Source organism: Desmodus rotundus, chromosome 1 (genome assembly GCF_022682495.2).
Source record: "Desmodus rotundus isolate HL8 chromosome 1, HLdesRot8A.1, whole genome shotgun sequence".
Taxonomy (NCBI): Eukaryota; Metazoa; Chordata; class Mammalia; order Chiroptera; family Phyllostomidae; genus Desmodus; species Desmodus rotundus.
Genome location: NC_071387.1, coordinates 89,109,860 through 89,134,039, shown reverse-complemented (window position 1 = coordinate 89,134,039; position 24,180 = coordinate 89,109,860). Strand labels below are relative to the sequence as shown.

The following is a 24,180-nucleotide window of genomic DNA, read 5'->3' as shown; positions in this document are numbered from 1 at the left end:
AAACAAATGAAAACGAACTCACAACAACCCAAAACCTATGGGTCACAGCAAAGGCAGTCCTGAGAGGGAAGTTCATAGCAATACAGGCCTACCTTAAAAACATAGAAACATTTCAAACAAACAACCTAACCCTACGCCTACAAGAAGTCAAGGAACAACAACAAAGACAGCCCACAGCAAGTAGAAGGAAGGAAATAAGCAAGATCAGAGCAGAGTTAAATGACATAGAGACTAAAAGCACAATTCTAAGGATCAATGAATCCAGGAGCTGGTTCTTTGAAAAGATAAACAAAATCGGCAAGCCTTTAAGTAGGCTCATCCAGAAGAAAAGAGAGAGGATCCAGATAAACACAACTAGAAATGAAAGAGGAGAGATTACAACTGATACCACAGAAATACAAAGGATTGTAAGAAATTACTACAAAGAACTGTATGCCAAGAAATTTGAAAACGTAGGTGAAATGCACACATTTCTAGAGAAATATAATCTTCGAAAACTGAATGAAGAGGCAGAAAACCTGAACAGACCAATAACAGCAGACAAAATTGAAGCAGTCATCAACAAACTCCCAACACACAAAAGCCCTGGACAAGACGGTGTCACAGGAGAATTCTACAAAGCATTTAAGGAAGAGCTAATCCCTATCCTTCACAGACTATTCGAAAAAGTCCAGAATGATGGAAGACACCCAAACTCTTTTTATGAAGCCAGCATCATCCTAATCCCAAAACCAGATAAAGACACAACGAAGAAAGAAAACTTCAGGCCAATATCGCTGATGAACATAGACGCTAAAATTCTCAACAAAATATTGGCAAACCACATCCAGCAATACATTAAAAAGATCATCCACCATGACCAAGTGGGATTCATCCCAGGGATGCAAGGATGGTACAATATTCGCAAATCAATAAACATAATACATCACATAAACTACAGCAAACAAAAATCACATGATCATATCAATAGATGGGGAAAAAGCATTTGATAAGATACAGCACCCATTTCTGATAAAAACACTCAGCAAAGTGGGAATAGAGGGAGCATTCCTCAACATCATAAAGGCCATATATGAGAGACCTATAGCCAACATCATACTCAATGGACAAAAACTTAGAGCATTCCTACTAAGATCAGGAACAAGACAAGGATGCCCTCCCTCACCACTCCTATTCAACATAGTATTGGAAGTCCTAGCAACAGCAATCAGGCAAGAAAAAGAAATAAAAGGCATCCAAATTGGAAAGGAGGAAATGAAACTGTCACTGTTTGCAGATGACATCATCGTGTACATGGAAAACCCTATAGACTCCACCAAAAAACTACTCGACCTAATAAATGAATTTGGCAAAACAGCTGGATACAAAGTCAATACTCAGAAATCAAAGGCATTCCTGTACACCAACAATGAAACTGCAGAAACAGAAATCAGGAAAAAAAATCCCATTTGACATAGCAACAAGAAAAATAAAGTACCTAGGAATAAACCTAACCAAGGAGGTAAAAGACCTGTACTCAGAAAACTACACAACACTGAAGAAAGAAATTAAGGAAGACAGAAACAAATGGAAGCATGTACCATGCTCATGGATTGGAAGAATTAACATCATTAAAATGGCCATACTATCCAAAGTGATTTATAGATTCAATGCAATCCCTATTAGAGTACCCATGACATATTTCACAGATATAGAACAAACATCTCAGAAATTCATATGGAACCATAAATGACCCTGAACACCTGCAGCAATTTTGAGAAAGAAGAACAAAGCAGGAGGGATCCCAATACCTGATATCAAACTGTATTATAAGGCCACTGTAATCAAGACAGCCTGCTACTGGCATAAGACCAGACACACAGACCTTTGGAACAGAACAGAGAGCCCAGAAATAAATCCAAGTCTTTATGGTCAATTAATATTTGACAGAGGAGGCAGCAGCATAAAATGGAACAAAAACAGCCTCTTCAACAAATGGTGTTTGGAGATATGGACAGCTACGTGCAAAAAAAAATGGAACTTGATCACCAACTTACACCTTACACAAAAATAAATTCAAGGTGGATAAAAGACTTACATATAAGTTGTAACACCATAAAAGTCCTAGAGGAAAACATTGGCAGGAAAATCTCAGACATTCCCCGCAGCAACATCCTCACAGACACATCCCCTAGAGCAAGGGACATAAAGGAATGAATAAACAAAAGGGACCTCAGAAAAATAAAAAGGTTAAAGAAAACAGCATTAAAATAAATAGAGAACCTACAGTATGGGAAAATGTACTTGCCAATGATACCTCAGACAAGGACCTGATCTCCAAAATATATAAAGAACTCACACAACTCCACTCCAGGAAGACAAACAACCCAATTAAAAAATGGGCAAAGGACTTGAACAGACACTTCTCCAAGGAAGACATACAGAGGGCCCAGAGACATATGAAAAGATGCTCAGCATCACTCGTCATCAGAGAGATGCAAATTAAAACCACAGTGAGGTACCATCTCAGACCAGTCAGAGTGGCCGACATAAAGAAATCCACAAACAAATGTCGGAGAGGATGGGGAGAAAAGGGAACCCTAATGCACTGTTGGTGGGAATGCAGACTGGTGAGGCCACTGTGGAAAACAGTATGGAATTTCCTCAGAAAACTAAAAATGGAAATGCCCTTTGACCCAGCAATTCCACTGCTGGGATTATACCCTAAGAACCCTGAAACACCAATCCAAATGAACCTATGCACCCCAATGTTCCAAGCAGCACAATTTACAATATCCAAGTGCTGGAAGCAACCTAAGTGCCCATCAGCAAATGAGTGGATCCAAAAACTATGGTATATTTACACAATGGAATTCTACGCATCAGAGAGAAAGAAGGAGCTTATACCCTTTGCAACAACATGGATGGAATTGGAGAACATTATGCTAAGTGAAATAAGCCAGATGGTGAGGGACAAATACTATATGATCTCACCTTTAAGTGGAACATAATCAACAGAAGAAAATAGCAAACAAAATATAAGAAGAGACGTTGAAGTCAAGAACAATGTAACAATAGCCAGGGGGGAGTTGGGAGGGGACAGTGAGGGGAGGGGATTACAGGAACTACTATAAAGGACACATGGACAAAACCAAGGGGGAGGGTGGAGGTGGGGGAGGGAGGGGGTTCAGCTGTGGTGGGATGGAGGGATGGGGAGAAAAGGCATAGATCTGTAATTGAATAACAATCAAAATTTAAAAAAAGATTTCTTATAAAGCAATAATGGGTAAAAACATTGTGGTATTGACACCAAAACAGACCAAAAAATCAATAAAAGAGAAAGATCACCAGAAACAGATCCATGCATATATGGAATCTTGATGTAAAACAAAAGTGCAATTAGAAACCAGTAGAAAACAATCTAATAAATGATGCTAATATCTTAATTTTCATAATGAAAATAAATAGTTCTTACCTCATAAGAAACGGAAGTATCAACTCCATGCTTATTGCAAACATTAAAATAAAAATATATAAATTTTAAAAGAATTTATAAAATTATTGAAAGAATGAAAACGGAGGCCAAATAGGTGGAAGCTGAGTCCACTTGCTCTTGCACCCACCTTGGACACTTGGCTTATCTTCCAAAAAGTAAACTGTACATTCAAAGGAATCTTAGTTGATAATACAGTTTGGAAGCCAAGGAGTATAGAAGATGCTTCACAATGGTGGTAAGGAGATTCTATAGGTGGAAGGAGAAAAACCTCATGCTTGGCATCTGCAGCTGTGGAGAGCCTGGTCAGAGATCACAGCTTTGTGGTTCCCTCCCCTCCCAGGGCAGGGAATCTCAGACTGAGACCAGAAGTGACTTGGATGCACAAAGTTAGGGAGATCCAGGCTACACATACACAGACAGTGAGCAGTACACCCACAGCTGCAGCAGCAAATGCCAACTAGGAGAATGCCCGAGAAGAGAGAGGGATACTATCTGCATGGGGGTAGGTTGGAGGAGGCTGGTCACCGCCAGACATGACTTTGAGAGACTCTTGAATTTTTGGAGAGGTGGCACGGACAGAAAGCTGAACTGTGACTCAGTGCTACAGTGGGGGTGTCCAGAGAGACTTTTTAAAAGGGGAGCTGAGGTACGTTGGGCAGGGACCCTGTGCACAGCTACCCTGCCAGCAAGGGGAAAGGATTGAGATCGTGGTTTGCTTCCACTCAGTGCAGCTGGACAGACTGATCAGAACAGTGCACCAGTGAGAGGATTTATCCGTCCCAGCCTGGCAAAGCTGGTAGGGGAGTGGAGGCTGTGCAGAGTGGAGAGTGTGGGCCTCTGTCTGCTGTGAGGGCAGGGTGCTGGGAACTGGAAAGGTGGGAGTGGCGCACCTGAGATTATTTAAAGTCAGACAGAGCCCCCTTTGCTGCAGTGGAGATCGCATCTGTGGGAAGGGAAGGTCCCATCCAGCCCCCACCTCCTGCAGGAGCAGGAGGATCTGCAAAACAGGCAGCTTAAGGTCAAGAACCCTGCAGGGCGCATTTCTGCAAGAGAGACAGTAAGAGGAACACCTAAAGGGCCCATTTTGAGCTCTCAGGGAGACAAAATACTTAGGTTCCTAGGGCCCTATTTCACTGAAACCAACAAAGCAGGGAGATCAGAAAGCAGTTAAACAAGGGGGAATCAGGGCCTGGACCAGCCTCTGCTGGCACACAGAGCTGCTGTCTACACCAAGCAGGAGAGAGCTGACCCTCTTACACATATTGCCCCTCCAGCATGGAACAGACAGCTAATTAATCAGAAATTATACATGATTGGAAATAAGCTGGGACAGACCAAGATGGGTGTTGCAGGGGCAAGGGAAACACAAACACAGTTTTCCCAGAAGACTGACAATGCCTCCCAGGGGAGATCTAGGGGACACACCCTCCAATTGCAACAGTAGTTCCCTCTAGAGTCAGGTGAGGGTGATACAAGCAGTGTTGCCAGAAGTTGGAAGACCCACCTTTGGACCTAACAAAAATAACAAGAGGCAGATCCAGAAAGTGAAGTCAGAAGGCAAACATCAAATAGCTGAGGGGAATTTCAACTTGCTCTTCTTCAGAATTTCCTTTTTTTTTCTTTTCACATAGCCTTTTAATAAATCTTCTTTTACTTCAATTGCATTCCAAGTACTTCACTACTCTTTGTCTTTTATTTTTTAATTCAGATTTTATATTATTTTATTGTATTATTTCAAATCTCACATTGCACCCTTCCCTTGTCTTCCTCCATTTTGCCTTCTTCATGCCCTTTCTTATTTTCATTGCAAATTTTCTTTTATCCAATGCTATGCTTTGTTCCTATTCCTTACTCTTTACTATTTTTCTCCTTCCTCTATCCTCTCAAAAGCATTCCTGCTTCCTTTAGTCAGTTCACATTCTTTATCTCTCTCTTTTAATATTCTTATTTCCATTCCACCTTTATAAGTTATGACATGTTTGGTGTGAATATTATGGTTATTGATGTTCTTCTTCATGGTATTCCCATTTGTTCTCTATTTTTTAGTACTTCAAATCTCATAGGTTACTCTCCCCCTGTCTTCATTTTTCCTTCCTTTTGCCCATGTTTATTTGAGTTGGGAATTTAATTTTTTTCTCTTTCTTAGCTGGGATTCTATTTCCTTACTCTTATTATTCTTCTTCTCCCTATACTCTCATAATCATTTTTCCTTACTGTAGACGTCTCATATTCTCTTTTCTCCTTTGCACAATATTCTTACCCCCTTTCCATTTCTATTAATCTTTGCTCAGCTGCCATTGTTATTTACCCTGCTGTTGTTTTTCTACAATTTTGTTCCCTTTGATTCACTACCTTTTTAATTTTATTTCAAACCCCATAGTATACTCTTCGTTTTTCTTAATCCATTTTGGAATCACCCTTCCCTGTTTTGCTTACATTTTAAATATTATTCCCTCCCTTTCTTTGCCTTGTTTCTGTTCCCTCCTCTTATTATTTCTCCTCCCTCTTCCAGCTCAAAATCAATTTTCTATCCTTTAGTCATCTCATATTCCTTTTTTCCTATCTTATAATATTCTTAAGCTCTATGCACCTTTATTAATCTTTGGTCAGCCCTGGCTGTTGTGGCTCAGTGGGCTGATTGCCAGCCTGTGAACAAAGGATCGCTGGTTCAATTCCCTGTCAGGGCACATGCCTGGGTTGTGGGCCAGGTCCCCAGTATGGGGTGTGCAAGAGGTAAAAACACATTGATGTTGCTCTCCATCTCTTTCTCCCTCTCTTCCCCTGTCTCTAAAGATAAATAAATAAAATCTTAAAAACATATTTGCTCAATTTCTGTTGATATTGCTGATGTGGTATTTATGCTGGTGTGGGTCTGGTTTTCTAGTAATATTGCTTAGTAAACCAGCACCTGTACAACAGCACACAAAACATGGTAGGAGTTGTGACTCCCAGTCAGCCAGCTGGAGGGGAGAGCCCACCAATAAATGAGCCACCAATAATCAAAGCCCAAGTACAACAAGAAAACCCACATAAACTGAAAAGAGGGCAACAACTCTACAGCATCCAGATCAGGAAATCAAAGAGTCTGCACCACTGAGTCCCACAGAACTCCTACCACAGAAGTCCTCCCCATAAAGACAGAGAGGCAGAGCAGAGAAACTCGAGATGCAGAAACAAACAAAAAGAGTCACATAAAATGGGGAGACAAATAAGGAACCCCCAATTGAAAGGAAAGGAGGAATCCCCAGAGAAAGAGCTACATGAAATTAAGGCAAGCAGTCTATTATCAGACATAAAATTCAAAGTAACAGTTATAAGAATGCTCACAGTACTCAGTGAGAACTACAAGGAATTTAATGGGACCGAACTACAGCAGCATGTAAAAGGACATAGAAACTATGAACAAGAACCAGGAAGAAATGAAGAATACAGTATCTGAAATGAAAAATACACTAGAAGGAATTACAATCAGGCCGGATGAAGCAGAGGACTGAATCAGTGAGCTGGAAGACAAGGTAGAAAGAAATACCCAGGCAGAGAAACAAAACAGAATAAGACTGATAAAAAATCAGTATAGTTTAAGGGAGTTTCAGGAAAACATGAAATGGAACAATATTCGCATTATAGGAATATGAGAAGGAGAAGAAATGGAGCAAGGGATAGAAAACCTGCTTGAAAAAATAATGACTGAAAACTTCCCTAACTTAGTGAGGGAAAAAGTCACACAATTAAGGAAGCATAGAGGGCCCCATTCAAGATGAACCCAAAGAGGCCTACTCCAAGTCACATTATAATTAAAATGGCAAAATCTAAAGACAAACAGAGACCCTTAAAGGCAGAAAGGGAAAACAGCAAGTAACATACAAGGGAGCTGCAATGAGACTATCACCAGATTTATCAACAGAAGCACTACAAGCCAGAAGGATTTGGCATGAAACATTCTAGGTAATGAAAAATAAGGTAATGAAAAATAATGAAATCATAACCAAGACTACCCTATCCAGTAAGGTTCTCATTTAAATTGGAAGGTGAAATAGTGAGCTTCCAAGACAAAAGAATGCTAAGAGAGTACATCTCCATCAAGCCAGCATTACAAGAGATATTAAAGGGACTGGTATACAAAGGTGAAGAAAGACCTGCATATATGCTGTCTACAGGGGACCCACCTCAGAACAAAAGACCTATACAAGCTGAAAGTGAAAGGATGGAAAATATGATGCAGACTGGTCCAGTAACTGTGGAAAACAGTATGGAATTTCCTCAGAAAAATAAAAATGGAACTGCCTCTTGACCCAGCAATACCCACTACTGGGAATATACACTAAGGATCCTAAAACACCAGTTCAAATAAACCTATGCATGCCAATGTTCATAGCAGCAGAATTTACAATAGCCAAATGCTGGAAGCAACCTAAGTGCCCATAAGTAAATGAGTGGATCAAAAAACTATGGTACATTTACACAATGGAATAGTATGCAGCAAAAGAAAGAAGGAGCTCCTACCCTTAATGACAACATAGATGGAACTGGAAAGCATTATGCTATGTGAAATAAGCTAGGTGGTGAAATAGAAATACCATATGATCTCACCTATAAGTGAAACATAATCAACAACAACAAAAAAACAAGGAAGCAAAATACAACCAGAGACATTGAAATAAAGAACTAACTGACAGCAACCAGAGAGGAGGGGGGAGAGGGATAAAAGGAGAAGGGCCATCTAGGAATGTGTATAATGGACACATGGACAAAGCCAAAGGTGGGGTAGGTGTGAGGGTGGGAGATGGGGATGGATGGGGTGGGGGGGCATGGTGGGGAGAAAATGAAAACGACTGTAATTGAATAAAAAAAAAGAAAAAGAAAATAAATAATTATTCCATTTAAAAATATATATATATATATTCCAAACAAAATGATATAAAAGGCAAGCTGTGGTACTTATATTAGACAAAACAGACTTCAAAACTAAAGGTATAAAAAAGGAAAAAGAAGGTCACTACATAATACTTAAATGAACAATCCAACAGCAGAACAGGACATCTGTAAACCTTATGCATCCAACATAGAAGCACCTAAATATATAAACAAATTCTTGGAGATTTCAAGAGAGATATTGACAACACAGTCATCATAAAGGATTTTAACACCCCACTGTCAACAATGGATAGATCTTCCAAACAAAAAACCAACGAGGATATGGTGGCACTGAATGACACTCAAGATCAAAGGGACTTGATATATGCACCCCATATCACCTTTCACACCAAAGAAACAAAATATTCCAAAATTTTCAAGAAGAGAAGACTCCCAAACTTATTTTTATGAGTCCAGCATCATCCTAATTCCAAAACCAGGTAAAACCACAATGAAGAAAGAACACTTCAGGCCAATATCACTGATGAACATAGACGCTAAAATTCTCAACAAAATACTAGCAATCCGGATTCACAAATACATTAAAAAGATCATATACCATGTTCAAGTGGGATTCATCCCAGGGATGCAAGGGTGGTAAAACATTCACAAATCAATAATGTAATACACCAAATAAACAAAATGAAGGACAAAAATCACATGATCATATCAATAGATGCTGAAAAAGCATTTGATAAAATCAAGCACCAATTTATGAAAAAAACACACAGCAAAGTGGGAGTAGAAGGAGGATACTTGAACATAATACAAGCCATATATGAGAAATCTACAGCCAACATTATACTCAACAGGCAAAAACTAAAAGCTTTGCCCTTAAGAAGAGGAACAAGATAAGGGTTTCCTCTCTCACCACTGATATTCAACATAGTACTGGAAGTTCTAGCCACAGCAATCAGACAAGAAAAAGAAATAAAAGGCATTCAAATTGGAAAGGAGGAAGTAAAACTGTCATTATTAGTAGGTGACATGATAGTGTACATAGAATACGCCATAGGCTCCACCAAAAAAGCACTCAACCTAATAAGTGAATTTAGTAAAACAGTGTCATACAAAGCCAATATTCAGAAACTGATGCCATTTTTGCCAAGAATGCCAAGAATGAAAAATAAGAAAGAATCTAGGGGGAAAAAATCCCATTTACCATAGCAACAAGAAAAGTAAAATACCTAGGAATAAATTTAACAAAGAAGGTAAAAGACGTGTATTGAAAACTACAGAATACTGAAGAAAGAAATTAAGGAAGATATGAGTAAATGGAAACATATGCTGTGTTCATGCACTGGAAGAATTAACATAATTAAAATGTGCATACTACCCAAAGCAATCTATAAATTCAATGCAATTAATATGAAAATACCAATGGCATATTTCACAAATCTAGAACAAGTATTTCAAAAATGTATGTGGAACCAAAAATGACCCCAAGTAGCCTGAACAAAGTTAAAAAAGCAGAACAATGAAGGAGGGATCACAATGTCTGATATCAAACTACAGTAAAACTATACTACACTGCAATCAAAACAATCTGGTACTGGCCTAAGAACAGAATTATTGATCAGTGGAACAGAACAGAGAATCCAGAAATAAACTTAAGTCTCTATGATCAATTAATAATCAACAAAGGGGGCATGAGCATACAATGGAGTAAAGACAGACTCTTAAATAAATGGTATTGGTACAACTTGACTGGTACATGCAAAATAAAGGAAACTAGATCACCAACTTATACCATGTACCATAATAAACTCAAAATAGATAAAATTATAAATATAAGTCATGACACCATAAAACTCCTAGAGGAAAATATAGGCAGGAAAATTTCAGATATCGCACATAGCAAGACCTATTTTTTAAAAATTATTATTGTTATTCAATTAGAGTAGTATGCCTTTTCTCCCCATCACTCCACCCCACCCTGGCCAAAACCACCTCCCTCCCTCACCTTCACATTCCCCTTAATTGTGTACCTGTGTCCTTTATAGTATTCCTGTAATCCCCTCCCCTCACTGTCCTCTTCCCACTCCCCCTCGGCTATTGTTAGATTGTTCTCAACTTCACTGTCTCTGGTTATATTTTGTTTGCTTTATTCTTCTGTTGACTATCTTCCACTTAAAGGTGAGATCATATGGTATTTGTCCCTCACCATCTGGCTTGTTTAACTTAGCATAATGCTCTCCAGTTCCATCCATGCTGTTGGAAACAGTATAAGCTCCTTCTTTCTCTCTGCTGCGTAGAATTCCACTGTGTAAATGCACCATAGTATTTTGATCCACCCATTTGCTGATGGACACTTAGGTTGCTTCCAGGACTTGGCTATTGTAAATTGTGCTGCTATGAACATTGGGGTACATAGGTTCCTTTGGATGGGTGTGTCAGGATTCTTAGGGTATAATCCCAGCAGCAGAATTGGTGGGTCAAAGGGCAGTTCCATTTTTACTGTTCTGAGGAAATTCCATACTGTTTTCCACAGTGGCCTCATCAGTCTGCATTCCCACCAACAGTGCACTAGGGTTCCCTTTTCTCTGCATCCTCTCCAACATTTGTTTCTAGATTTGTTTATGTTGGCCACTCTGACTGGTGTGAGATGGTATCTCATTGTGGTTTTAATTTGCATCTCTCTCATGGCTAGAGATGCTGAGCATCTTTTCATATGTCTCTGGGCCCTCTGTATGTCTTCCTTGGAGAAGTGTCTGTTCAAGTCCTTTGCCCATTTTTTAATTGGGTTGTTTGTCTTCCTGGAGTGGAGTTGTGTGAGTTCTTTATATATTTTGGAGATCAGGTCCTTGTCTGAGGTATCATTGGCAAATATATTTTCCCATAATGTTGGTTCTCTTTTTATTTTAATGCTGTTTTCTTTAGCCATGCACAACCTTTTTATTTTGATGAGGTCCCATTTGTTTACTCTGTCCTTTATGTCCCTGCTCCAGGGGACATGTCTGTGAGGATGTTGCTGCGGGGAATGTCTGAGATTTTCCTGCCAATGTTTTCCTCTGGGACTTTTTATGGTGTCACAACTTATATTTAAGTCTTTTATCCACCTTGAATTTATTTTTGTGTATGGTGTAAGTTGGTGAGCGAGTTTTACTTTTTTGCATGTAGCTGTCCAGATCTCCCAACACCATTTGTTGAACAGGATATTTTTGCTCCATTTTATGCTCCTGTCTCCTTTGTCAAATAATAATTGACCGCAAAGACTTGGGTTTATTTCTGGGCTCTCTGTTCTGTTCCATTGGTCTATGTGCCTGTTTTTATGCCACTACCAGGCTGTTTTGATTACAGTGGCCTTGGAATACAGTTTGATATCTGGTATTGTGATCCCTCCTGCTTTGTTCTTTTTTCTCAAAATTGTTGGAGCTATTTGGGGTGATTTATGGTTCATATGAATTTCTGAAATGTTTGTTCTATATCTGTGAAATATGTCATGGGTACTTGAATAGGGATTGCATTGAATCTATAAATCGCTTTGGGTAGTATGGCCATTTTGATGATGTTAATTCTTCCAATCCATGAGCATGGTACATGCTTCCATTTGTTTCTGTCTTCCTTAATTTCTTTCTTCAATGTTGTGTAGTTTTCTGAGTATAGGTCTTTTAGCTCCTTGGTTAGGTTTATTCCTAGGTACTTTATTTTCCTTGTTGCTATATCAAATGGGATTTTTTTTCCTGATTTCTGTTTCTGCAGTTTCACTGTTGGTGTACAGGAATGCCTTTGATTTCCGTGTATTGATTTTGTATCCAGCTGTTTTGCCAAATTCATTTATTAGGTCAAGTAGTTTTTTGGTAGAGTCTATAGGATTTTCCATGTACACTATCATGTCATATGGAAACAGTGACAGTTTCATTTCCTCCTTTTGAATTTGGATGCCTTTTATTGCTTTCTCTTTTCTGATTGCTGTAGCTAGGACTTCTAATACTATGTTGAATAGGAGTGGTGAGGGAGGGCATCCTTGTCTTGTTCTTGATCTTAGTAGGAAAGCTCTAAGTTTTTGTCCATTGAGTATGATGTTGGCTGTAGGTCTCTCATATATGGCCTTTATGATGTTGAGGAATGCTCCCTCTATTCCCACTTTGGTGAGTGTTCTTATCAGAAATGGGTGCTGTATCTTATCAAATGCTTTTTCTGCATCTATTGATATGATCATGTGATTTTTGTCTTTGCTGTTGTTTATGTGATATATTATGTTTATTGATTTGCGAATATTGTACCATCCTAGCATCCCTGGGGTGAATCCCACTTGGTCATGGTGTATGATCTTTTTAATGTATTGCTGGATGTGGTTTGCCAATATTTTGTTGAGAATTTTAGCGTCTATGTTCATCAGCGATATTGGCCTGAAGTTTTCTTTCTTTGTTGTGTCTTTATCTGGTTTTGGGATTAGGATGATGCTGGCTTCATAAAAAGAGTTTGGGAGTCTTCCATCATTCTGGACTTTTTCGAATAGTCTGTGAAGGATAGGGATTAGCTCTTCCTTAAATGCTTTGTAGAATTCTCCTGTGACACCATCTAGTCCAGAGCTTTTGTGTGTTGGGAGTTTGTTGATGACTGCTTCAATTTTGTCTGCTGTTATTGGTCTGTTCAGGTTTTCTGCTTCTTCTTCATTCAGGTTTGGAAGATTATATTTTTCTAGAAATGTTTGCATTTAACGTAGGTTTTCAAATTCCTTGGCATATAGTTCTTTGTAGTAATTTCTTCCAATCCTTTGTGTTTCTGTGGTATCAGTTGTAATCTCTCCTCTTTCATTTCAAGTTGTGTTTATCTGGATCCTCTCTGATTTTTTCTTGATGAGCCTACTTAAAGGCTTGCCGATTTTGTTTATCTTTTCAAAGAACCAGCTCCTGGATTCATTGATCCTTAGAATTGTGCTTTTAGTCTCTATGTCATTTAACTCTGTTCTGATCTTGATCATTTCCTTCCTTCTACTTGCTCTGGGCTGTGTTTGTTGTTGTTCCTCGTGTTCTTGTAGGCGTAGGGTTAGGTCGTTTGTTTGAAATGTTTCTATGTTTTTAAGGTAGACCTGTATTGCTATGAACTTCCCTGTCAGGACTGCCTTTGCTGTGACCCATAGGTTTTGGGTTGTTGTGAGTTCATTTTCATTTGTTTCCAGAAAGTTTTTGATTTCTTCCCTAAGCTCGTTCTTGACCCATTCATTGTTTAATAGCATGCTGTTCAGTGTCCATGATTTTGAGTGTTTTGGGTTTTTTCCTTTGGGGTTGGTTTCTAGTTTCAGTTCCTTGTGGTCAGAGAAAATGCTTGATATGATTTCAATTTTCTTGAATTTGTTGAGGGTTTCTTTGTGTCCTCTCATGTGGTCTATCTTTGAAAATGTTCATGTACACTTGAAAAGAATGTGTATCTTGCTTCTTTGGGATGAAAAGCTCTCTCTATATATATCAGTTAAGTCCATTTCATCCAGGATATTGTTAAATGACACAATATACTTGTTGATATTTTGTTTGAAAGATCTGTCCATTTTTGACAGTGGGGTGTTAAAGTCCTGTAGTATAATTGTGTTGCTGTCAATAATATGTTTCCTGAAGTCCTCCAAGATTTTCTTTATGTATGTGGGTGCTCCTATATTGGGTGCATTTATATATTTACAGTGTTTATGTTTTCTTGGTGGATTCTTCCTTTGAGCATTATGAAGTGACCTTCTGGGTCTCTCTTTATGGCCCTTCTTTTAAAGTCTATTTTGTCCCACGTAGCAATATTTTTTTCAATATGTAGCCTTGGCCAAGGAATATCCAGGAAAAAATAAACAAGTGGGACTATATCAAACTTAAAAGGTTCTACATGGGTAAAGAAACTATCATCAAAATGAAAAGGGAACTAACTCTATGGGAGAAAATATTTGCTAATGATACAGTGGACACGAGTTTGATCTCCAAAATATGTAGAGAACTCATATGATTCAACACCAGGAAGACAACAATCTAATCAAAAACTGGGCCCATGATCTGAACAGACACTTCTTCAAGGAGGACATACAGAGTGCCCACAGACACATGACAAAATTATCAATTATCACTAACTATCAGAGATGCAAATTAAAAATACATTGAGATATCACCTCACACCTGTCAGAAGAGCCATCATTAATAAATCAACAAACAACAAGTGCTGGAGAGGATGTAGAGAAAAGCGAACCTTAGTGAATGCAGACTGGTGCAGCCAGTCTTGAAAACAGTATGGAATTTCTTCAAAAAACTAAAAAAAGAACTGCCTTTTGACCCAGCTATTGTGCTGCTGGGAATACACCATAAGAATCTCAGATCACCTATTCAAAGGAATTTATGCACCCGTATGTTCATAATGGTGCTATTTATAATAGCCAAGTGCTGGAAATAGCCTCAGTGGCCATCAGTAGAAGAGGGGTCAAAAAACTGTGGTACATTTACACATGGAAAACTATGCAGCAGAATGAAAGAAGGCACTCCTACCTTTTGGGGCAGCATGGATAGAAGTGGAGAATATTATGCTAAGTAAAATAAACCAGGTGGTGAAAGACAAATACCATATGATCTCACTATAAGAGGATTCTAATGAATAAAATAGAACCACAGGCATGGAAACATGGAACAGTCTGACAGCGGCCAGAGGGGAGGTGGGAAGGAGATAATGGGGGAAATAAGGGGATGGGACTAGTCAAAGAGCAGGTATGAATGACCCACGGAGATGGACAACAGTGTGGTAATTGACTGTGGGAGGGAGGGGTGGAGGAGGGCAAAGCGGGGGAAAATTGGGACAACTTAATAGAACAACAATGAAAAATGGTTTTAAAAAAGATTATTATATTTATGACACTGGGTATGAAAGGATTTCTTGTAAAAGATTGACACATTTGATTATATTAAGTTAGGGAAGCTAACAATTCAAATGTTATTTTGGAAAGGAAGTCCACAGAAAGACAAGGAGATAAGGCATACCACCCTTCCCCCAGTAAGAGTGAAAGGGACAGACAGCAGGTACATGGATCACAGGTTTTCCCATTTCAGGGAATCCCTGGAGAATCATTCAGGTGAGATCATGTTGAAATAGCCCACAATGTGTCTAGATGGTGGTACTGGATTGAAAGAATTAGGCAGCTAGATAAATGGGCCTGAAGTGGTGCTCCTACATGGCTAAAAGTCAGAATTTGCAGAACTCTCTAAGTGTCTGTGAAGGCCAAAGCATCTCAGCGAGGGCTGGACAGTGGCAGAGACCTAGACATAGAAAGTGGCCAGAATCACTTTAACAGATGAGGTACCAATTTATTGTGTTACATGAACCAAAATAAACAATTACACTTCAATTACACAGGCTAGGTACTCCAGGTAAAAGATCCAGAGGATACCACATAGATTTGAGGTCCCATTTTCACCCAACAATAAGAGACTCATAAATTCCCATCCCCCCATATATCATGTGATCTTTGAAATTATCATCTTAAAGAATAAAAGAAGAAGAGAGATGTCTGAAAGACTGACTCATTCAGAAGAACATAAATAAATTACTGAGTTAGACTTACATTACATTTATTTTCTTCAGCCCAGTAAGTGTAGAGTTTGGAGGAAAATTAAAAATTAGTTATAGGAAATAAAAAAGTTATATTTGTTTTTCTAAATGAGATTAGTGTAATGTATTATTGCAAAGGATGTAGAAAAACCCATGTGCTATTGAAGAAATTGATTTCCTTTTGAAGGTTATCATAATAGCAATTAAAATTAAGTTATGAACACCTTATAAGGTAGCATTTTATATCTAGGAATTTATTTATACTAGTATGCATATTATGTGAGGAAATATATGTTTACTTTTGTGGGTAAAGCAAAAAACTGGAAACTACTTAACTGTGCATTGACAGAGAACTAGCTCATTACAGCACCTCTTCACAATGGAATATTATATAACTTTGCAGAAAAAATGCAGCAAATCCATGTGGGAAGAGATCTAATATATAGCATTAGGTAAATACAGAGGCTTGTAGAATAGAAGGTTTAAAATTAATTATTTGAGAGCATAACTGGGGGTTTATTGGGAAGAGATGAAAACAATTTTTTACACTTCTGACATTTTTACACTTCACATAAGTGCCTTTATAATAAGAAAATCTGGGGATAAATAATTTTTATTACATTTTTTACTTCCTCACCCATTGTTTCACTTATACTGCTTTATTCTCCATTTCTAGGAATCAAATAGCAAAGGCAAAATTTTCAAGGCAAACACTTACCTTTTATTTCCAACTTGAGCAGAAGATTAATCCCCAGTGCCAGTGCAACATTTGAGCTGAGACAGGTAGCCACCTTGCTGGTGAGGGGTATCTGTCCATAGTTTTGAGCAATGGCTTTAAATGGAAAGAAACTGGCAAAATATAGAAGGCTTCCAGCAGAAGCAGCCAAGTGGGCTGTAAATAAGAAAGAAATTGCGAAGTCAGTTTTAAACAATATACAAAATAATGAATTAAAAGGAACTTTTTAGATTGAAGGAATACAGTGTAAGCTGTACAAAGGAAGGGGACTTATTTTTGTTAACTTTTGTATCACCAATGTCTAGTACTTAGCATGTACTCAGTAAATATGTATTGAATAAATGAATCAATGTAATGTATATGGTGTGTTACTGTATAAGATGTTTACCACATGTAATAAATATTTAGAGTCATTTAGAGCTTTCAGTCAAGATGGTGGCATAGGTAAATGTCAAATTTGCATCCTCCCACAACCACATCAACATTACAACTAAACTACAGAACAACAATCATTCAGAACAATTTCACTTATAATAGCATCAGAGTAATAAAATAGTTAGGAATTAAGACAGAACCAAGATGGCGGCGTAGGTAGACACACTGCACCTCCTCACACAACCAGAACTGACAGAAAATCTAACAGCAAGGAAGTCCGACACCAAGGAAATAAAAAAGAAACATTCATCCAGACCGGTAGGAGGGGCAGAGACGGGCAGCAGGGCCGGAAAGGACTCCTGGTGCCGTGGGGGGACCGAGACTGGTGGAGTGTGGGACGAACAGGGCAGGCAGTCTGACCACTAGCAGACCCTGCGGCCTTACATTCGCATACAGATAAACCAAGAGGGCCAGACTCAGAGTGGTGGAGAACGGGGCAGGCAGAGCTGCGGGTAGCACCCCGCAGCCCCAAATTCACGCATAGATAAAATGGGATGAACGGCAGGAAGCGAAGCAGACTGCACAACCTAGGGCTCCAGCGCAGGGAAATAAAGCCTCAAACCTGAGTGAAAACACCTGTGGGGGTTGGGGTGGCAGCACGAGAAACTCCTAGCCTCACAGGAGAGGTCGTTGGAGAGACCCACAGGGGCCTAGGGCGTGCACAAGCCCACCCACTCGGGAACCAGCACCAGAGGGGCCCAATTTGATTGTGGGTAGCGGAGGCAGTGACTGAAATCCGGCAGAGAGTGGAGCAAGTGCCATTGCTCCCTAATGGCCCCTCCCCCACGTACAGCATCACAGCGCAGCAACCAGCGTTACCTCGCCCCGGGGAACACCTAAAGCTCCGCCCCTTTAAGTAACAGAAGCACCGAGACCAAAAACAATGGCCCAAATGACAGAACACTTCAAAGCTCGAGAAATAATTCAACTAAGCAGCAAACAGATAGCCAACCTATCAGATGCACAGTTCAAAACACTGGTAATCAAGAAGCTCACAGAATTGGTTGAATCTAGATGAAAAAATGAAGGCTAAGCTAAGAGAGACAAAGGAAAATGTACAGGAAACCAATAGTGATGAGAAGGAAACTGGGACTCAAATCAATGGTGTGGACCAGAAGGAAGAAAGAAACATCCAACCAGAAAAGAATGAAGAAACAAGAATTCGGAAAAATGAGGAGAGGCTTAGGAACCTTCAGGACATCTTGAAACGTTCCAACATCCGAATTATAGGGGTGCCAGAAGGAGAAGAGGAAGAACAAAAAATTGAAAACTTATTTGAACAAATAATGAAGGAGAACTTCCCCAGTCTGCAAAGGAAATAGACTTCCAGGAAGTCCAGGAAGCTCAGAGAGTCCCAAAGAAGCTGGACCCAAGGAGGAACACACCAAGGCACATCATAATTACATTACCCAGGATTAAATAGAAGGAGAGAATCTTAGAAGCAGCAAGAGAAAAGGACACAGTTACCTACAAAGGAGTTTCCATAAGACTGTCAACTGATTTCTCCAAAGAGACCTTACAGGCAAGAAGGGGCTGGAAAGAACTATTCCAAGTCATGAAAGGCAAGGACCTACATCCAAGATTGCTCTATCCAGCAAAGCTATCATTTAGAATGGAAGGGCAGATAAAGTGCTTCTCAGATAAGGTCAAGTTAACGGAGTTCATCATCACCAAGCCCTTATATGAAATGTTAAAGGGACTTATCTAAGAAAAAGAAGATAAAAAATAGGAACAGTAAGAATGACAGGAAACTCACAGTTATTGACAACCACTCCTAAAACAAGAACAAAAGCAAACTAAGCAAACAACTAGAACAGGAATGGAACCACAGAAATGGAGCTCACATGGAGGGTTATCAACAGGGGAGTGGGAGGGGGAGAGGGGGGGAAAGGTACAGAGAATAAGTAGCATAAATGGTAGGTAGAAAATAGACAGGGGGAGGGTAAGAATAGTGTAGGAAATGTAGAAGCCAAAGAACTTATAAGTATGACCCATGGACATGAACTATAGGGGGGAATGTGGAAGGAGGGGGTGGGCAGGATGGAGTTGGGTGAAGGGGGGGAAATGGGACAACTGTAATAGCATAATCAATAAATATATTTTAAAAAAGAGATGATGTAAACAACATAGGCAAAATTATTAATGCTTATCAATTATACAATTCTCTACTTTTAATTATGTTTGAAACTTCTCATGATAGATTTAAGGAATAATAAACAAGTTAACACAGAGAGGTGGAACCTTAAAAAAATATAGTTAGGAATTATCCTAACCAGGCAGGTGAAAGATTTATACACTAAAAACATAAAATATTGCTGTAAGACCCTAAAGAAGACAAATAAAAAGACATTATATGTTTATGGATTGGAAGACTTAATACTGTTAATATGATAATGCCACCCAAAGTAATCTACAGATTCAATGCAATCCTTATCAATAACACAATAACTCCTTTTTTGTGAAAATGAAAAAACAATCCTAAAATTTCTATGAAATATGAAGGGACCCCAAATAACCATAATGATCTTGAAAAAAATGAAGGAAATTTGAGGATTCACACTTCCTGAGTTCATAATTCACTACAAAGTTAAAACAACCAAACAGTATGGCATAGAGTAATGCAATAGAATAAAGAACTCAGAAGAAAGCTTACATGTAGATAATCAAATAATTCTCAAAAAAGAGTGCCAACATCTTTAAATGGGGAAAAAGACAGTAATTTTAATAAACAGTCCTGGGAAAAGTGGCCATATGTAAGCAAAAGAAACACCATATATGAAAATTAACTCAAAATGAATTAAATTTCTAAACATAAGCCCTAAAACTATAAAACTATAAAACAATAAGGAAACAGGATAAAATCTTTATGATATTGGCTCTGGCAGTGATTTCTAGGATCTGACACCAATGGCAAAAGTAACAAGGGCAACAATAGACAAACTGGACTTCCTCAAAATTAAAAACTTTTGCGTGTAAAAGAACACTATCAATAAGTCAAAAGGCAACCCAAAGAATGGGAGGAAATATCTACAACTCACATATCTCAAAAGGGATTAATAACAAGAATATATAAAGAATTCCTCAAACTCAACCACAAAAAAACCTATCAACCCAATTTTAAATGGGCAAAGAACTTGAATGAGCATTTCTCCAAAGAAAACGTATGTAAACACATGAAATAATGCTCAATATAACCAATCCATTTAAAATTATACCTCAACAGCTTTGCCAATGCACACAAACTTTGCAGACAAGATCTTAACTGCATATACCTTTCTCCACGGGCACAGGTTATCTTCTCCAAGGAGAATAATTTGACACACTCAGTAAGTACATGCTAATCCAGTGTCTCTTAATCCTTTTTGCATTTGATTATATTTGCAATATAGTCCCCATTTATAAATTTGAATTAATCTCACTAATGCTGCTACTTACAAATAAGCCTGCCTTAAATGGTGCACCTTCTAACAAAAGGCTTTAAATCTGTCCAAATTAGATCACTAAGCAATCATGTTAGTGCTATGAGACTTGTTCAGTGTAGGAGGTTTTGACAATCTGATCTCATGACTCCTGTTATCTCTGGACTACTTGAATGGCCAAACATTGCCCAAGGCTTCTAATGCAAGAAACTTCCCATCTTGACTCTGTGCTACACATCTTCAAAGCATAAATTACTGGCCATATATCAGACTCTACTGTAAATAGAGACTTTCACAGACCCTGATATTGTGACTATCTATAACCAGCTACCCATTATGCCTTAGGTCATGGAAGTAGCACCCTGCAAGCTTGGCACATCTACTGAGGCCTCATTTATATAAAATGAGAACAAACCTGAGCCTCTGGCATATTCCACTTGTAAAAGGAAGTGGTCTCCTCTGACCTCAGTCCTTCCTAGATCACCCTTCCTCCAGACTTCTTGACTACCTGGGGATCTCCTTGGGTTTAACTGAGTACACACAAATGGGAATTCATAGACTGCACAAATGGCATTGCCATCATCATAAATGATGGAGATCAGTAGAGTTTCTGCTTTCCAGCCCTTAGTCAAGATGTCTCTGATAAAGAGACTTCTAAGGTCAACAATCTTGGCTAAACTTCAGGGAATCATCTAAGTACTGATGTTCTGGCCAACAAATAGCCTCATATTCACATTACAAACTGTTGGGCCATTTCTAACAGTTGTCCTCTCAGGGCAAAATACCCTAGGAATCTTTTTGCTTTCAGATATTCAAAATATAAATCAAAATCACATTTCTCTACATACACTACGACCACCATTATGAGGCCTTATCACCTTTAGTTACATTTATTACTAATAGTAGCCAAGGCACACATTTCAATTCTCAAATACACAATGATGGACTTTTACAAATGTGTTCCATAGAACTTTTGACCCTGACAGGTCCCAGACAGCTGGTTTAATTGAGGGACATGGTAGTCTCTGCCAATCACTCCTTTTCATGTTCTAGGCATGCAAATAGAGGACTAAATAAATCTCTATCTTTTCCCAGGTCATAATCTCTTTTAATCTGAGGCCCTTTGGCCAGATCACACCTGGCACTTAAAAAAACTTTACAATGGCACTTTCCTATATTTACTTTTTGTGGATTAACTTATTCAGGTAACATTGATGAATAAAATTATATAGGTTTCAAGTACACGATTCTATGATACACAATCTGTATGTATTGTGTGCCTACCACCCAAAGTCAAATCATCTGTCATCAAACATTTGACTTCTTTTATCCTTTACCACTATTCCCCTATTCACTTCTCTCTGATGTCTACGAGATTCTGGCTTTTTCTCTTTATATATAGTATATATTTTATAACTTTGTACTAATACATTCTTATATTGCAAAAGCAATTTAGTACAAGAATCTTTCTTTTGATATTTGAATCATCTGAAATAACATACAACTGTATATCAAAAAATCCTGATTTGGATAACAAAAACAGACAAGCTAAACAACAAAAAATTGTCCTTTCTTACAAATGGACGTTGAAGTGAACCTAGTTCAGTTTTCTTTCTAAAAGCTTCCAAGACAAAAGCTGATGAAAAGCTAATTAAAATGAATAAAAACTTTGTTTACTAAACTACTGGTCTCTGGAACCATTTTGTTTTTTGCTGTTTTGATATAGGTTCTTCTGTTTCTTCTCTCACTCTTTTTACTGGTCCAGATGCACCATTTTCATCACATTCATTATCACTATTTAGTTTTCTGGCCATGAGACTGCACTTTTCCTTCAGCAGACCCAGTCAGGGAAGCATTCTTTTCCTTTCCTTTTCCTTTAAATCTGTTTGTCTTTCTTGTTTTTTTCATTTGCTGTTCCCAGTTTTATATCCCACATATGAGTAAAATCAATGGTTCTTGACTTTTTCTGTCCAATTTATTTTGCTTATCATAACATTCTCAAGATCCATCCATGCTGTTGAAAATGTCAGTATTTCAGTATTCCATTGTATATTTGTACCACATCTTCTTTATCGAATTCTCTATCTAAGGACACTTTGGCTGTTTCCATGTCTTGGCCACTATAAATAATGTGCAATGAACACAGGGCTATATATCTTTACAAATACGTTTTCAAAATTTTCAGGTAGATATCCACAAGAGGGATTGCTGGGTCATATGGTAACTCTATTCTTAATTTTTTGAGGAACTTCCATGCTGTTTTCCACAGTGACTGTACATACAGAGTTACCAGTATGGAAATTCTCACCAGCAGTGGATGAAGGACCCTTTTTCTCTACAACCTCTCCAACACTTGTTATTACTTATATGCCTTGTTGATAATAACCATTCTTTAACAGGTGAGGTGGTATTTCATTGTAGTTTTTATTTGCATTTCTCTAATAGCAAGTGAAGTTGAGCATCTTTTCATATGTCTGTTGTCCATTTGTATGTCTACTTGGGACAAATATCTATTCAAGTCCTCTACCCAATTTTTAACTGGGTTGCTTTTTTTTTTTTTTAGTGTTGTGCACTATGAGTTCTTTGTATATTTTTTGATATTAACCCCTTGTTGGAGTTGTCATTTGCAAGTATCTTTTCCCATTCAGTTGGTTTCCTTTTTGTTTTGTAGGCAGTTTCTTTTACTGTGCAGAAGTTTTTCAGTTTGATATAGTCCCATACATTTTTGTTGCACTTATTTCCCTTGCCTTTGGGATCAAATTCAGAACATCTTCTCTAAGACCAAAGCCCATAAGTTTAGTATCTATATTTCTTCTATGTATTGCTTCATGTCTTATATTACAGTTTACATTCAATATGATTTTATATTAGTTTCAGGCATACAGCACAATGATTAGACAATCATATACTTTACAATGTGCCCCTTCAATATTTCTGGCACCCTACTGGCACCATACATAGTTAGTACAATATTAATGACTATAATCCCTATGCTGTACTTTACATTCATGTGACTATTTTGTAACTACCAATCTGTACTTCCCCCCCCCCCCCAATCTGTACTTCTTAATCCTCTTGCCTCTTATAGCAGTCCTATAATCTCCATTTACTCTGGCATCTATAAATCTGTTTTCTATGTGCACAAGTCTTTAAATTTTGTTTGTCAATTTATTTTGTTCTTTAAACTCCACATATTAGTGAAACCATATGGTATTTTTTTTTGTTATTGTTGTTCTATTACAGTTGTCCCAATTTTCTCCCTTTGCCCTCCTCTGCCCAGCCAACCCCTGCTTGCACAGACAATTCCCACACCATTGTCCATGTTCACGGGTCATTCATACAGGATATTTGACTAGTCCCTTCCCCTTATTTTCATGATTATCCCCCTCACCCATCCCCACTAGCCACTGTCAGTCTGTTCCATGTTTCCATGACTCTGGTTCTATTTTGCTCATCAGTTTATTTTGTACATTACATTTGCCTTATAAGTGAGATTATATGGTATTTGTTTTTCACCGACTACCTTATTTCACTTAGTATAATATTCTCCAATTCCATCTACAAAAGGTAGGAATTCCTTTATTCTTTCTCCTGTGTACTATTCCATTGTATAAATGTACCACAGGTTTTTGATACACTCATCTACTGATGGGCACTTAGGATATTTCCAGTACTTCGCTATTATAAAT

The 24,180-nt window shown here is 38.3% G+C and overlaps 1 protein-coding gene across 1 annotated transcript in view; it reads right to left on the bottom strand.

Moving 5' to 3' along the window:
* LOC112304812 (phospholipid-transporting ATPase ABCA3-like) overlaps positions 1 to 24,180 on the bottom strand; it is a 328,364-nt gene that overhangs the window by 257,203 nt on the left and 46,981 nt on the right. The window contains exon 10 of the mRNA XM_053925911.1: positions 16,620 to 16,793. Coding sequence (XP_053781886.1) covers positions 16,620 to 16,793 — 174 coding nt within the window. The remainder of the gene's footprint in view (positions 1 to 16,619; positions 16,794 to 24,180) is intronic.